General features: G+C 40.7%; 1 protein-coding gene across 5 annotated transcripts in view; it reads right to left on the reverse strand.

Annotated features, from left to right (window-relative positions):
- Positions 1-921: 921 nt before the first annotated feature.
- Positions 922-17519, reverse strand: part of CAB39 (calcium binding protein 39) — a 91334-nt gene continuing 74736 nt past the window's right edge. For 4 of the 5 annotated variants that reach the window (XM_057745696.1, XM_057745697.1, XM_057745698.1 and 1 more), the window contains 4 exons: positions 11353-11412; positions 7720-7785; positions 4079-4222; positions 922-3482 (listed from right to left, as the gene is read on the reverse strand). In XM_057745696.1, the coding sequence (XP_057601679.1) occupies positions 3294-3482; positions 4079-4222; positions 7720-7785; positions 11353-11412 (459 nt within the window). In that variant the 3' untranslated portion in view covers positions 922-3293. The remainder of the gene's footprint in view (positions 3483-4078; positions 4223-7719; positions 7786-11352; positions 11413-17519) is intronic. The other variant, XM_057745695.1, reaches the window with a different exon arrangement.

Raw genomic sequence — 17519 nt, forward strand, 5'->3', positions numbered from 1 at the left:
TGGCCGGCGCCCGCCTCGGGCCCTCTGTGCGGTGCGCTGGGCGAAGGCTCCCAGGCGTTGGTGGTAACTCACGGCCTCCGAGGCCCCGCTTCCAGAGCGAGCGCGTGTGAGCGCGGCCGCCCTCTGGGAGCCTTCGCGGCCAAGATCTGTTTGATCCTCACAAATGAGGAAGGAAGAGACCGGGAGAGGGGCTGTGGGAGGAAGCTGAATTCGTGAGAAAGCCTGAATCTCGGTGTGGACCGCTTCTCACCCTCAGTGGGGCGAGGGCTGCCTGCCCGACGTCTTTGGAGAGGCACGACAGACATGTGGGTGGAACTACTTAGAAGAGATTGTAACAAACAAAACGTTGTTATTCAGATTTCAGGTAAGTGCTTTTGGCAAAAGCGTGTCCAGGAGGATGGAGACCCCATCAGCTGACAAGGGTTACAATAAACCTCGAGGACAGGGTTGTGTGCCACGTGTTAGCAGGTGGCCTGGAGGACCTTTCAGGTGCCATTTAACACTGTGCTTCTATAGTTCTTTCACCATCATATTGATGATAATTTCACTCCAGTAACTTACAAACAGTCCTGCCAAGTGCTCAGTTTTACCTTAGCGTGTTAATAATGAAGGGTCACAGAACCAGAGAAAGGATCTACTCCCCAAACGTTGCAGTCTAAGAAGCGATGCTAACATAAGGCTTAATAATACTTAACTGTGAAAAGAAGGGCCAGGGAGCTCCGACATAAGTGAAACCCGCATTTTTGACACCAAAAATAAAACCTCCTCGAATGGGGGGGAAAAAAAAAGACTTAGAGGCTTGTCTATTAACTGTTCCTGGTTACAGTTTGTGACAGAGTTTGTGCTAGTGTCTCTTGATGGGGTTGTTCACAGTGACACAAATGAAATTATAAGACAATAAAAACAAAAAGCTGACAATGCTGTTTCTCCAAAATTTTATTTTAATTTAAATTACAGGGCCAGCCAGATAATCTGATAAGAAATTTACTTCTCCTCAAAAGAAAAGAAATGCTTCCATGGCATTGTTAACAATTGTATACATCTCCACCTTCTTTTTTAAGGGTTAGAAATTACACTGAGTAACTGACTTATGTAAAATTAAACCTTTGTAACACAAAAAGAAACCACTTCCAGCATAATAGTTTTGGTAATATGAATATAGTAAATGATCATAACTTCAAATGCAACTTTTCAACTTTGAATGTTTTCACATTTTTGTTTAAAAACAACAAAAAGACCAAAAGTCTTAACTATCCCCAGATTCCACTGTGATAGTAACACATCAGTGTTTTCTTTGACACGCTGCACCCCTCACTGTCTTCCACACAAAGGCTCTAGTGCTATCACACCACTGCCAAAGTGCAAGCTGTTGTTTCAAGTTCTAAGAACCAGCTTGGCAAGGAAACCTTTCTTCCACTTGGTGTAATTAATGTCTGCACACTAAATACAGATACTCAGCACTGGACCACGAGAACCAGAACGATGCATCACAGTCAAGTCTGCCTTCCTAAACATCTTGGATATTTTCATTTCAGGGATTGCTTTCTCTACTTCCAATAGAAAAACGTGAATTATTTTACACAGATTTTGGTAAAGACAGCCTCAGGAAAACCAACTATAAATGTAGACTGCCATTTCAATTAAATAGAATTATATACATCTATATTTTCTGGAGTTATTTTCCTAACTTGTGCTCCTAGAAGGAGATCTTAAAGCCTGTTGAAACATCAATTGGGAGTCTCACTTTACTGGCTGATAAATAATTCAATTAGTAAGAGGCTAGCAAAGAATAATTATATAAATTTCTTAATCAGCTACAGCCATGCTGAATTCAAACTGGCAAACTGTGATTTTTAAGTTGTTAGTTGTGATCTTCATATCACTAAGATGAACAGATACCATTCTAATAACTTTACGTAGATATATTCTAGGAGACGTTGTTCTGCTGTGGTCACAGTAACAAAAAAGTGGTGCAAAATCAGTTACTTTATAAATACTGATAATTTGCAGCATTAAGGAACAGGACATTAAAAAAAATAAATTTCCCCGTAGGACACCTATGACTAGGAACTCTTTTTTTCCTAAGAGAAGCCAAGGTTTTAATTATTCAGTTTCACAACTATTGTACTGGATTACTTACTCTAAGAAAGAAAAGGTGCTCTACAGAGGTCTCCCACACACACAAAGAATCACCGTTAATTTAGCATAATCGGTATCATTCATAGATCTGGAGAACTCAGACTCATTTCAAATGAATAAGGCCAATATTATGCAGGAAAGTGTAGCTGACTGAGTTCCAGGTCTGTATTGTGGCCTACTGATGGCACCCCATTAGATAACTGAATACAAAGGATTGGTTTACTTTTTTTCTTTTAATGCTGTGATACTTAAATGTTAAATCAGCATTTTCAGGTGATCTGAAGTATTTCAATTACATATGAGCATTCATTTTTTGCAAAAACTCAATATTAGGTAATAGTTACATACTAATACAATAACATTCCTCTGCTGTACAAATTAAATCATTTAAAAGAAATGAGCATTCTAAGAATTATATACAAAAAACCTGTAAGCATTGTTGAAATGAAATGCGAGGTGTCGTTGCTAGCTCTACTGTTTCAAAATACCTTCAAAAAGTAAAATTAACAAATACCCTTCAACATATCCAGGTTTACAAGTCTCAAGAAAATCAAATGTCAAAAAATTCTAGAAAGCTGTGAAAAGCATATATACATTTTCCTTATGAAGCTTCACACTTTTGAGAAGTTGCTAAGTTTCAGTATCAATTTATTTGTGTGTCAACTTTATCCACCCAAGAAGCTCACATCTTGGATACAGTTCCCCTATGATTTCAAATAAAGCTCTGCACGATCTTCCATGAGCGAAGGCACAGAATCTTACCAGGAGTCCGCGCTCAGATCTTTAACAAAGATAAATGCAAACAGGCAGGTTTACTCTGATAATATCAATGCCCTCTTCCCCTAACACACACTGTCACCTATGCATTTGCCTTCACGAACCTAGCCATGTTCAGAACTTCTATAGCAAACAGTCTTTGAATTCTGAAATGACACAAAGATCAAGAAAAAGTCCACATGTGCTCTAGTGTGCAAGAAAGCAGCAGCTATGTTCTCCAACTCGGACTAAAAAAAACAAAAAAGGTAAAATGAAAACCGTTCACTTAACAGCAGATTAGCAGTAATGTTCCTCATGAATCGATAACAGTGCCTGATGCTGAATAGCTAACAGCAAATGCTGAATTTGGATTTAATATTTTAGGTGTTTACTGGAAATTAGGCTTCTTGCTGAGCTGGTCTCTTCAAATCCCTGATCTGTTTAACTAAATAGGTCTTCTCATCGTTAAACTGTTCATCCTCGGTCCTGTCATTCTGGAACTTGCTGAGGAACTCTATAAGTTTGGTCTGGTTCTTGAGGAGGATGTCTAGGATGGGCTGCGTCTTGTTAGGATTGGCTACGAACACCTGCACAGAAAGAAATCAACATCAGCCACAGGGAAAGAACAAGCCATGGAGACATCTATGCTGAAGTTAGCAGAGCACATGTAGTACACATCCAGTGCTTCCCTGGGGCATGTGGTAAAGTTAGGATTGTTAATCCAGAGGTGTTTGCTCTGGAAGACTTTATTTTACAATTAAAAAGTGAGAATTACATGTTTTAGCACAAAAAGGATTGACATACTCACTCATGCTCTGAAATTCAGTAGATGGTATTAAATATAGACTTTGATTTTAGAATAAAATGAGAAGTTATTTCTGAGCACAGGAGGTCAGAATGGATTTTAAGGAAGCATTAAGAAATGGATTACCCTTTACTCTGTGATTAATAATCTTCTATGCCAAAGATAAATGACACTCCTCTACAAATAAACTTTTCTTGTTCCCAAATCCAAATGGTATATACCCTGTTTCTGGGCCTATTTTTGTTTATATGTTGTACCACACAACTATGAAAATTGAACTGAACGGTGCCACTTAGATTACCAAAAGAAACCTAGTAAAATTTCAGCAGTTTGTAAATGAAATGGGGTTAACTAGTATTTATGGTTTTAGTACTCTACCTTAAAAACGTGGAAGGCCTCAAACTGGATGTTACGGCTTTTGTCTCGTAGAAGGTTCATCATTAATTTGAGGTTCTCGGGTTTACTGATATATTTTGTCATAATTGTGAAGTTGTGTCTGTCTAATAGTAGTTCACCGAGAAGCTGAGAAGATAAACAATTATCTCTTCCATTATCATTTAAGATTTGAAGTAAAACCGAAGTTTTAAAAACAATTCATTAAATAATCATCATTATTAAGCACAGACTATTAGTAGGCACTCAAAGGACTGATGAACTGAACTGAATTAGGACCTAAAAGCTAACGAGTGTCTCCTGTTTGTTACTTGAACACTTACCTTTTCTTCTGGGGTTTAAACCTATGGTGAGTCTGACACAGCTCTCTGAAGAGGACATTCAAGTCACATTTGGCCCAGAATCTGAGACTGCCAGAAACTATTCTTTAAATACACATTTGCATCATCTCAGTAAAAAGAAACCATCAAAGAAAATGGTCAGAAGATAAGTTACTGAATAACTATAAACCTTAGCTTAATTTAAAAATAAGTTTACTATTCTTTATTTATCTGAACTTCACAAGACAAAGGGTTTCATGTACAAATTTTCCATATACTTACCCCTAAACATACCAAACTTATTTTATCTTATCTGATTCAGAAAAGTTTATAAAAACACTTTTCTGTTCCTTCTTAAGCAAGGTATCCTGAAGATAATCTAAGCTTTTCTTAGTGACTCCTCAATGTCACTAATGACAAAAGTCTGTGCTTTCAGCTAACTCTATACTTACTGAGTTCTATAGAGCTGATTATACTGTATCAGCCCTTGATTTTAATATCATCCCTGCTTGTTCTAGATTTCTCTTTTTCTGAAATCAGCAGTCACCTCTTCATGTTGTCAGTGTGCCAACTTCTAGTCAAGGACTAGTGTGCAGGTGGGATAACCTGCATGGGGACAGGGATCAAGCTGCAGTCCTTGTGGACAGAGGCAGAAGCAGAGCGGTGGAGAGCATGGCCCCTGGCACCAGCCTGCCTGGGTTCAAATCCTGACTCCCTGCTCCTTGCCAGCTCTGTAACCTTGAGCAAATTATTTAACTTCCTTGTGCCTCAGTTTAATCATCTGTACAATGGGAGTGGACAATGGTACCGATATCTTATGAGAGTGTAGTGAGAAATAAAAGCGTGAATACATGCAAAGCATGTTGGACCCAAGTCTGATAAGAGACATGGAGTAAGGTCTAAGGGAAGGAAAGTGCAAGGATAGAGCTACTTTGCTATGGTTTACTTGCTTTTGTTAATTCCTTTCTGGGTTCCCGGTTATGTTCTAGATACTTGAAGTTTCCAGATAACTGATCTCTAGATAAATAACACATCATCATAGTAAATCAAAAATAACCTGATGTGCAGGAAAACAAATCTATTCTACTTAGGATTTATAAAGAATTTAGAAGAAGAATTCAAAAGCTCAGACAGGTTTCACATCAATCTGAATCACAAAATCTACAACTTTCAAAGTAAGAAGCCCAGTATGCACTCTTAATGGAGGCTCAAAAGTTAGTATTAAGTATGTATAGATTCATTGGGTGTTCATTTTCTGTCACAGAAACCAAAGAAATACTGAAAACGGCTAATTTCAGTTTGATTACCTAGAGGAGGGTGACCAGTAATTTAAAAAATTTCTTTGGACTAAAACTTTAAAAAGTGGGAAATTCCCTGGTTGTCCAGTGGTTAGGACTCTGTGCACTTGCTGCTGAGGGCCCGAGTTCAATCCCTGGTTAGAGAACTAAGAACCCACAGGCTGTACAATGTGGCCAAAAAGAAAAAGAAAAAAAGAAAAAAAATTGACGTTTGGTACAGAGAATACAAATTTGCTGGTAAAATAAATATAGGGATAAATAAATGCCAACGTGGCTGCAAAAAAGAGAGTACAAATTACATTTTTAGAGTACCACTGGTCCTTGAAATTTCTCCATGTGTTCACAAGAAACTGCAGGAATGAAAGACTTGCTTCATATCCATTATTAAGGTCTTAACAAATGGCAGTCTTAATCTTCCTTTCATGTTGGTAATTCTGAAATATTAGGTCTTGAAAGTCTTTCTCCTTATCTAAGCAGCCCAGGAATTCAGAATACCACCCAAGAGGTATTAGCCCTGGAAGCCAATATCCTAGGCCAGCCTCTCTAGCCAGCTTGGCCTCAGAAAACACTGATTCCATCCAACTGGGGGGAGAAGGCCCTCAGATATAAAGAGGTTCCTAGCATAGGGCCACTTCTCTTTGAGGTCACAGGGAAACCTGCACAATATATATTACACTGATATACAGGGAACAATTCCTTAAAGAGCTGCCAGATGTACTGCATCATCCACCCCTGAAAATGAAAGGATTGTTCCTATCAGCGATCAGAATCACCAGCGATCATCTAGCCAGCATACCTGGAAATGGAGAACAGGTTATAGATCCCTGACACTGGACCAAAAGGATGACTGGGAGGCTAGGCCCCACCTGACTGGAACACTTTAGTAGTGACATGTTTCTTACAGCCTTGAGGAAAATAAAGGAAGTAGCTGGTCAGATGGAAAGGAATCTTTTGGAAATCTGGATGGTAGAAAGTGTTCTTATCAAAGGACTCAAAGTATAACAGATGCTCCTGAAGTCCTTTAGTCAATTTGCATAGATAAGGTTTTCAACAGTGATATCCCTATAGTAGGAAGAGAAGCAGGAATGGAGTGTCTTGATCAAAATGAGTTCAGACATCTCTGAGGGGAAGCTCTCTGGGCAGAGTAGAATTTAAAGTGGACCTGGCAAAAAATATAAATGGACTGCAACCCCTCCTGCCCCCAATCCTTTGTGATTCCATCTACAACTCCTGTCAGGACCACTTACTGACAGAATGAGGGGTATGCATTTTATTAACTGCAATAAGAATTTTCTAGAGCAGGGGTCAACAAACTTTCTGTAAAGAACCAGACAGTAAATATTTTAGACTTTACTAGCCATACAGTCTCTGGGGCAGCCATTCAAATCTGCTGTTGTGGCAGAAACAGCCACAGACAATATGTAAATATATGAATGCATCTGTGTTCCAATAAAACTTTACAAAAACAGGCAGTGGGCTGGACTTGGCCCATAGGCTGTAGTTTGCTAACCCCTGTTCCAGAGTTTTAAATCTTTAAGTTTCAAATGGAATTGTCCACATCCTATTTTGATACAAAGCAGCCAAACCTGTCTATGGTTCACAGTGTCACTGCTCACAGCCACCCCTCTCCCCTCACACAGCAAGCCTGTGCCATCTGGGCAGCATTCTTGGGGAGCCCACACCTGCAGTGCCTTCAACTTAGTGATGTGATTCTAAGTTTTAAAAATAGGCTCCAAAATCTAAAATACTTCATTACTAACAGATTAAATCTTCAAAATTCTGTATGTTCCTTTTTGGTATCTCTAACACACAAGGAGGTGAGCAGGGGCAGGTGCCCTGTATGAACCACTGCTGAACCCCACGCTCCTTTCCACAAAAATCTTGACCATGAACAAATGTGTTTCCCTTGCAAAGGTCCAGGACCAATACCAGCATATCTCCCTCTTCCCAAATACACATTTGAAACAAGGGGTGGAGAGAAATGAACTGCTTAAATAATCTGTCATACCTTGAGTGACTGTCTTTTTGTCACATAATTTTCTGAATGAAGTAACTTCTCATATTCACTGAAGAACTAAAAGACAAGAAAACACATATCAGAATTAATTTTTCAAAGACCAGCAGATAACATTAAAAAGCTTGAGCACAAAATTCTAACAGTACAAAGGCCAATCAATCACTGCCCAAGCTCAGCTCCTCCCGCCTGTTTCACACCCATCCTCAGAGTGATACCCACTAGTTACCTCCATGAGGAAGGCACCTGGGACTGGCCCCCTCCCAGCTATAGCGAGGTATGCATATAGCTTAAATCTGGCCCTCTTCTGTTACCCAGACTCCATACACACACAACATAACTCCGTTTCCCCCCACTGTTTTCTCACTGTTGAGTCAGCTCTCATTTCTTGGTGTTAGATTAGAAAATTCTTATTTTTTTTTACCACTCAACTAGTTCAAAGCACAACTACAAGGAGAAAAGTTACCTGTTCTTTCAAAGCAAGAAGAGAAAATAATTAAAAATAGGAGGAGAAATTCAGCACTATTAAATAGGTAGGTGTCCCAAAGAAGGCAGGACTTGAGCTCAAACGTGAATAATGAGAGTGATTTCGTTTAGAAATGGGGAGGAGAGGTACTCTTGGGGGATAAAAAGGGAAGAACACAGCATGAGTGAAGACCTAGAAAATGCAAAATGATACAGATATAAGAGCTGACGAGTGTCCACTAGATTTACAAAATGGTGCTCACTGACAAGAACAGTGTCCCTGGAGCAGAAGCAGAGGAAAGCAGGGAGGTGGGAAATAGAAGTGAGGGACACACAGGGGCTAGGGCCACACTTCCCAAAAGTGAGAAGACAAGGCCAGTTGGCTTTTTGTTTGTTTTAACTATGGACAGGTTTTTAAAGTTCCAAATTTTTGCAGTACTGGTATGAGACTCTGTTGCGTATCAGTGCTTTACCGAGACTTTTCCTTGCTTGTGGTGGGTGGTAGAGGCTGCCTGCTTTGTAATTTGTCCATGTTAAAACTGTTTCTGCCTTTGCTTTATGATGGGTCCTCATCAGCCATTCATCTGTGGTTTAGGGCAGGGGTTGGCAAACTACAGCTCATGGGCTAAATCCAACCCACTTTCTGTTTTTATACAAGTTTTACTAGAACACAGCCATGCTCAATCGTGTATTGTAAATAAATTCTGTTTGTGAAATGTTTATGGCTGCTTTTGCGGTAGAACAGACAGGAGAGCTGACAGAGGCTGCATGGCCATGAAGCCTCAAATATTTACTATCTGGCTGGCCCTTAGTTTAGAGCTTACGCAGAACTGCCTATGCATTCATTCTTTTGCTTATCTCTAGGCAGAGGTGGGATGGCCATATTTAGTATGCAAGCACGTTAGACTTCTCTCTTCTGAGATGGCTGTTAACCCTACCTTCTCTCAAATGATCATCAAGCAAAACAACTGGATCTGCCTTTAATCAGTAACACAGAAACAGGAGCATCTCAAATTCCTGATGGAAAATGCAAGTTACGATTTTCTGCTGCATAATTTTTAGGGTAAGCTTGGTTGCAAGAAATTATCCTCAAGAACTGCCTGGTTAGATTTTATCCCTGGGTCAGCAATAAAGGACTAGCACAGACAGAGGACAGGCACTGTTTGCGCTCCTCAAAGATTTGCTCTCCATGAGCGGCACTTTAGTTCAGCATTTTATTTATTGCAGAGTCACCCTCGGGGACTACGTCCACCAGATGACACTGTAATTCAATTCCCATCTAAGAATGCCAATGGGAGAAATTTGTTCCAGGTCCCAGTGCTAGAAAAGGCTGTTTCTTTTGAATAAACTTTACTGATACTGTGATCTTTACTTGGTTTTGTTTCCCTCTATGCTTTGATTATTAGAAAGCTCAGAGCCAGAGTGTACAGATTTTAGAGCATGTGTTTTTGCGTAATAACTCCACCTCACCTTAACTGAAATTGCCCATATCTCCCCACTTTTGTTCTCCTCCCTCAGACCTGACTACACTGTAGATACATTTCTGTCTGTTGCCACACATAATTTTCTAAAATCCTGTGAACCAGTGTCATCCATCAATAACATTTAGGAAAACACTTTACTGCAGAATTAAAGTGACATCATTGCCTGTAGTAAATTTCTTGGAAATTAGTTTTTATCTTTGGTAGGTTTTAAATTAAGATACTTATATGTTTAATTTAAAAAAAAAACCCTGTGAGATCAGGTGGTAATAAGAATAATAATGCCAATGTTTATTAAATGCTTATGGTGTTCAGGCACTGTGTCTTGCACTTGACACACACATTCTTATCTAATCCTCACAGCAACCCAGTAGTAAGAAAGTGCTATTAGGAGCCTTCTTTTAGAGCTGAAGATTCTAAAGGCACAGAGGGTGACTGCAGGCTGCTGCCCAAGGGCTGTAGCACATGGTGGAGCTGAGACATGAAGCCAAACTCCACGCTTCTAACTACTGTAAAAGGCACCAACAAAATGACTGTGCTTCTGATATAAACCAACAAATGCACAGAAAAAAACCACACCCACATCCCAATGAACCTAGGCAAAAATAAAAATAAATGACCAGCAATGTTTAAGCCATTGATGAGGCTATTTATGAGGGAATTACTATGTACTCAGCACTGTGTTATGTTACTGGGAGTGGGAGAGAAAGACAGGAAAAGGAACACAGACGAATTAGAAAACACAGGTTTTGTCTCCAAGAATCTTCTAATTTAGTCAAGTAGCACAGTGAACAATGAAGTATTAACAATACCTAGGATTTAAAAAATTCAAACTACTGGAAGAATAAAAACCTAAGCCAAATCTTGGGGGAGAGATAGAAATTTTAAGTGGATTGTTATTATTGTAACTTCTTCGGGAGTACCTATGAGGTCTTGGACAATGCCTAAATTAAACTAGCACGGCATAAGGAAGCATCTGTGGATGTCGTGGACAGCACAGATGACACGTGGTGGGAGAGAACACATGACGCTACTGCTGTGACAATCAAGGGCAACCAGCTTATGAGAGCCCCCAGAACTGTTCACAAACCTCTGGAGGTTCTATTACCAGCAAGTCTGACATCAGCTCAAGCTGGAGGGGGCCCTATGACTGGGCTAATACAGTGTATTCATTTTACAAATAAGGATGGACTTCTGAGTCCCCCAGTGGCAAGGGCCTTGGTCCTGGCCATAAGGTATCAGCAGCAGAGCAGGGGCAGAACTGGCTGCTCTGTCCTCTAGGCTAGTGCTCTGCTCGTCTACCTGCTGCTGTCTCCCTTTCTGTTTGTAAGCAGCAGGAATGTGAGCAACTAACAGAAAGTAAGGGGAAGGTAAGAAGTCAGGTAGTAATTTTCTTTTTATCTTAACTGTATATTATCATTCAGCAGCAAAGTGCTTTATTTTCCTTTTCTAAAGCAAAAAAAAAAAAAAAAGATGCAAAGGGCAGTGTGTCATCAAAAAGATAAAATTCTGCTTTGACCAGGTAACGCTCTATACCTCGTTATGGTAGAGAAATGATTACAGCACCAATTAAAAACATTATATTTCCAAAATAAATATTCTGGTACAAAGTCTAATTAAAATCTTTTATTTCTGGTAACAAAACAATGTGCTATTTTAAAACAGTGTTTCATATACTTACTCTATCATAATGTTGTTCCAAAAATTCTGCACTGAGCAATTTATGTCTTGTAAGTAAATCCTACAAAAAGAAAATACACTTTTTACAGTTGTTTGGCATTCAAGTTCTTTTAGAAAAGAGAATCTTAAACATTCCACGCAATTTTTACCTGATAAAACTGTTGTTAAAAATTACTAAAGAAACATTTGAGCATGAATCGTATTGAAAATGTTGATTCTATGTAAGAGCAAATAAAATCATTAATAGTTTGAAATTGTGATTGTAATGATTATGATTCTCACAGGTCTACAGCTCTTAGAAGGAAAAAATAAAAAACGAATTTATAAGGCAAAGGAGATAAAAACTCAAAAAAAGGGAATCAAGAATTGAAATGAAATAAAAGTAAACATTTGGGATAAAATGTCAAATAGCATACTGCTCCTGGTGGAGAAAGAGGAAATTTCTTTAAAGTACTGGAGGTTCCATTTTCTTCCTCCTAAATTCAGTTACACTCAGTTTCATATTGAATGTAGTCTTTTTTCAGAGGTAGAATGCTTTATAAACATGCTCCTAAGTAAGCAGACTAATACTGCAAACATGTAGAACCAAAAGTTAGTATGACCTAAAGTCTAATTCTATATCCCTATGAAATAGAGCTTGTGCCTCACCCCATGGATTTCCCTGGAAACAACTCAAGGATCATTCATTCAGAAAACATCTACTATGTGCCAGATAAAGTTCTAGGTGCTGGGGCTACAAAAACAAAAAGATGTGGTCCCTGCCTTCAAGGACCTAGAAGTTAGTAATGAACAAGCCTTGGTCTCACCAGGTGGGAATGAGAAGGGAAACACATAATGGTGGGAACAGCCAATTCATCTTTGATGAATTCATGAAGAAAATTCCTTTAGAGCTGCCTACTGGGGAAGTCAGTGCCAATAATCCCCTTTCTCTGAACCAACTGTCCTTTTGTTTTCTTTGTTGTTTATGTTCGAGTTACGCAGGTTACAATGAACTGGTGTTTCCTGAAGTATGTCCTGAGAAATGCGCTAAGGAATGTTCCATGGTCAACAGATGAGGGAAGCGCTGCAGCTCTGATTCCATCGTGGGGATCCATCAGGGTTCAGAAGACTCTGAAGGGAGCTCTTCCACTGCCTGCTTGTGAGCAGCCTTCCCTGAAAGGCCTTCCTTGCGCAGGCATCCCCCTGGCCTAGTTACTTCCAACCTCTGGACCTTGACTCAAACACTGCCTCCATGGGGAACCCTTCCTGACTGGTCACCAGCACCAAAGCATGGCCACAGTTATGACTTGACATCTGTGGGATTATTTTATTAATGTCTCTCTCACAATAGGCTGTAAATTCTATAAATACAAGGGTTATGTCTAGTTTTACTAATCTCTGAATCCCCAGCACCTATGGAATACCCAGCACATAGTAAGAGCTTAATATTTAATAAATAAATGAATGAACCAAAAGAATCAGGGAACATGTTTGGGAAAACACCACATTAAGCAGTCTTCAAAGTATGCTTTTAAGAAGACTTCTAACTCACCCCAAAGATTTACAGGTGTTCAAACTGCTGGATAGGGTATGTGTCCTACACCCATGGAAGATCTACCCAATTTCCCCCCAAATCCCCCCTGGGGAATTAAACAGGCAAACTGAGAAAACCTGGAGTTTGAGTACCTTCAAGAATCTGGAAAGAAATGCGATGAGACTTCCCCATATGGGGAAGGAGGAAATGGCAGGGCCAGAAGAATTTATATTATCTTAGTTTATCGGTCCACGGGATCAGATGGGAGGGAGAGAGAAACATGAGAACTTTAAGGTTATATATCAAGCATGCTTGTTAAAGAGCATGTCCCACCTCTAACATGCTATTGTGGTCTGTCTATGACAGTCTTCCCTGAGTTAGGAAACTCAAGGGCTGGGGTTTGTCTGGACAGATCACTGCTCAACCGGGAATTCCCTGGCATTCCAGTGCTTAGGCCTCTGCACTTCCACTGCAGGGGGCCATGGTTTGATCCCTGGTCAGGGAACTAAGATTCCACAAGCTATGTGTTGCAGTCAAAACAACAACAAAAACAAACAAAAACAAAAGAAAATCACTGCTGAACCTCAGGCCCTAAAGACACAGGCAGGCACTCAGAGACTTGTGGAATGAACTGAATGAACAATGAGTAAGTAATTTAGGGACTACTGTGTCTGGACCCATGCAAGACTGTCATGTCTACTTTTTTGTGGCTGTCTTTCTGAAGGCCACTATGAGGAAGTAGAGAGCCAGGAACCAGGTGCTCACTGCTCTGCCATGACATGATAAAAGAGAATGCCAAAGGAGGGGGTCTCAGAGACTACTGCTCTCAACTGGCATTGGATTCTTAGAAACAGGTAGGTAGAAAGTATTTCTCTGAAAAGCAAAGATCCTAAACGTGCTGTGCAAGAGTTTTTTTTCTTTAGGTCTGAGGAAGGTGACTATTTATCCTAAAAGGTGTATCTCCAGCAGAAGCAAGAGGCTCACAGTTGGGCCACACACAACAAGGGGGAAACTCAAATATCTCCCCATTGGAGATTCTACTTCTTATCATCTGGTTTAAGAGACCAGGAAGCTCAGAAAACCACTGCCAATCTAGGAATCACTCACATCTCCATGGCCCTGGGGTATGAGCGACTGGAAAGGGGTGCTGAGGCTGCTAAAGCAGCCCTTCTTTATGGAGAGTAAAACATTAGCAGGGAAGGAACAATTGCTGGGAGCCAGCAAAGAGCAAAAAGGCTGATACTAAGCTGGGAAAAGAGGAGGTGGGGACTTGGGCAGAGCCTCTGTCTTCTGAGAGATGGGAAAAAACCTTACCCTTGGGACTAGAGCCAAGAGCTCTGGAGAGCTCAAACCAGGCTGGAGGTGGCAAAGGGTGGGGGTGGGGACAGAAACCTATACACCAGAAAATGAAGGGAAGTGGTCATGCAGTCGGTGTCTGGTAAGCCACCTGCAAAGTTGACAGAGTGCACGTGGTCCCAGCAGAGCTGCTGGGTCAGCCAACAGGGGACAGAAAGAACATGATTTCGAATTTACCAACCTATCAAAATTCCAATATAGCCAAGGCCCTTGCATTACCCAGAGAAAGGTCAGGGACCCTCTCCCAAGTCCAGCAGATTGAACCAACTTTTAGGGTGGGCTGAATTAAAAAGATTCCTAAAAGTTATATGAGCTGGGTCTCAAACATCATGTTGCAAAGACAGCGTTGGAATCCCTGAAGAAATGCTGCTAACCCAGGGGGCTACCTTCACAGAGTCTTGGCAAGTCGTCTGGCCCAATTCATACTTGATGACTGTCTATGTCCAAGGACAAGAGACTCAATTCTTCCAACTGTGTTGTTCACCTTTGAAGCTCTGAAAGTTAGAAAGTTCTTCCTGTGCTAGAGTCAAAACCTATCCCCAGGTTATTTCCAGAAAACTGTCAGAGTTACAGAACTAGGTTTAAACCATTTTCTCTAGGACCCACTTTAAATACAAGCAGTGCTCTCATGGCAAGTCCCTACCGAGTCTTCTCTTCTCCAGGCTAAATACGTCCAGTTCCTTTAACCACTCCTCGAATGACAGGTTCTGAGTCCCCCTCACCATCTACTGTCTTCTGAAAGTCATCTATTTGTCTATGTGCCTCTTAAAGTGTAGCGCCTGGAACGGAACACATTTATGTGTTGTTACCTTATAAGCTTATAGTGGGGTGAGACCATCAATAGCTCCTTAGGTCACACGTTATGTGGTCACAGGTAGCTTTGGGGCAGCAGCATCATACTGTTTAATTTTACTGGATATATTCAGAATTTTGTTTACTCAGGGTGGGCTCTCTAGTCAGACTGCCTGGGTTCAAATTCTGGCTTCCCCATTTATTGTCTGACTTCACCCAACATTTCTAGGCTTCAGTTTCCTTATCTGTTAAGAAGATAATACCCCCTTCAAAGGGTTGTTTGAGTATGATATGAAATTACCTACATTTTAGTAAATATACTTTGTAATGATTACATTTAGTGTTATCTATTATTATTATGCCTTATTCCCACATCTCATATTTACAGAGCTGAGTCCTCAGGTGGAAGACCTCAGTTCATCTATATTTAATTTCAACCTGTTATATTGTGGCCTTTCTGGATCTTTATGAAACCTTATTTCAGGTTCTTTGTTATCTGCTTTCTATACCTTCATGGCATACATTTATTGTCACCCTTTATCTAAGTCTTTAATAAAAAATGTTCAGCCATGCTAAGGGAAGACAAATCCATTAAAAATTTCTCTCCAGGAGGGTGGCCATCCATTTCCTGGCACCTTATGGATATGGTATTCAATTACTTACGAATTGCTACCCTGAAACCCCATCTAGCTCCTACCTTTTCACTGTTTCCATGAAAACAGACCTGTATAATTATTCAACATCTAATATATCCACATTGTCATAAAGGAATAATTCTAATAGCTACTGTTCACTGTACACATACTGTGTGAGGACACAATAACCCTGACATACTAGTATTACCTACCCTTTGACAGATCAAAAGACTGAGATTAAATCAGCAGCAGAGCTGGAAACTGAATCCAGGCAGCCACGCCCTTAGCCCCCTGATCTACTGGTGTCTATGAGATTAGTATGACTGAACTTGCTTAGTGGATCCATGCTGGCTGTGACTACACGGTTTCCTTTCCAAAATGCTCAGAAATCATCTCTTTAGCAATACCTTCTAGCATCTTACACAGGTATAATATCAATATCAAGCTCCAAGCTCCACAAGCCTCTCTGGGGAATCTACCTTCTTTTACTCTGGAAAATTGGAAATATATTTGTTGGCCTTTCAATGCCCCTCCCCATCTCCTTAACTTCTCAAAAAAAAAAATAAAAATAAAAATAAAAATAAAAAAAAAATCACGCACGAACAAATATTTGGCCACTGATTTACTATCTCAGTACCCCATTTACTCAAGCTATGGATCTTGGACATATTTTAAATAGGTAGTTTTAATTGTCTTTTAACACTCGGCACCTGTTCCTTGGACTTTAAATCCAGGGTAATGGATGAGTGGCACTTATTTGAAAGTTTGTGTGTGGAGAGTGCATTTTCTGGGAAGGTAGCTCTGGTCACATTCTCAAAAGGATCTATTCTTTTCCATTATACAAATGTTCTCTGCACAGAGGACACCAGAAAACCATAAGAGGAGCAGTCCTCCTTCCCTTCTTGTAAGCACATCTGGTGTGAGGCTGAGACCAGCCCTGCTAGTCTTTCTTCCTGCGCTGACCGGACTTTTTAAGGAGGGGTGGGGTGGTAGCTTCGGTCTGTTTGATAGGTCTGTGCCTCTCCTATATTGTCTTAGTTTGGGACTCTGGTCAATTTTGTTTCTTGGAGAGCTCTCTGTTTAGGGGCCTCTTTAGTTAGCTCTCTCCTTTCTATACCATCAGGAGCAGCTGAGACACAGAAGCCAAGCCTGCTCCTCACTGCTCTCTCTTCTAGAGCTCATCCTTAGACTCCTACATGGTTTCAAGGTTCCCCTTCTTCACTAGAGAATACCTGCCTGACTCTGCCCAGTCTTTCCCTCTCTGACTACCACCACCCAACAAGGCTGCTTTACCTACAGTGATTGCATCACCACCATCTTCTTCTTGGTGAGAATTTCATTCAAAGAAGCAATCCTAATGGAGATGAAATTATCAGCAAGGCCCATCAGGACTGTCAGAGACTGGGACTCACATTTGTGGCACAGAGTTGGCACACCTCTCTCACCTCTTTGCCAACTGTGCCATCTGTGCCAGAAGCATGTCACCCGTGTCCTCCCCTTGGTCAGGCGGTCTGGCTGCCTTCTCTTACCCCACCGCTACTCCTCTCCCCTGTCCTCATCGTCCTCCTCCCAGAGTGCCCCATGCTTAGGCTTCTGGCTTCCTTCCCACGCAGGAGTACCCCTTCTTGACACATGGTGCTACTACACCTCCCTTCACAACAGGTCTGCTGCTTCTGAATGGGGCGTCCCCTTCCACCAACATATCCCAGTCGTGAGTCCCATCCCACCAAGTGCAGCGATACCTAAGATGTCATATTTACCACTCTATGTTATCATCTCAAATTCATTTCATTTTCCTTTGTCACATTAACATATAAATCTCTGAGGTCTTACCTAAGGCTCCTGACATCCTCTCTAATGACTCCATGGCAC

Source organism: Hippopotamus amphibius, chromosome 8 (assembly GCF_030028045.1).
Source record: "Hippopotamus amphibius kiboko isolate mHipAmp2 chromosome 8, mHipAmp2.hap2, whole genome shotgun sequence".
NCBI lineage: Eukaryota > Metazoa > Chordata > Mammalia > Artiodactyla > Hippopotamidae > Hippopotamus > Hippopotamus amphibius.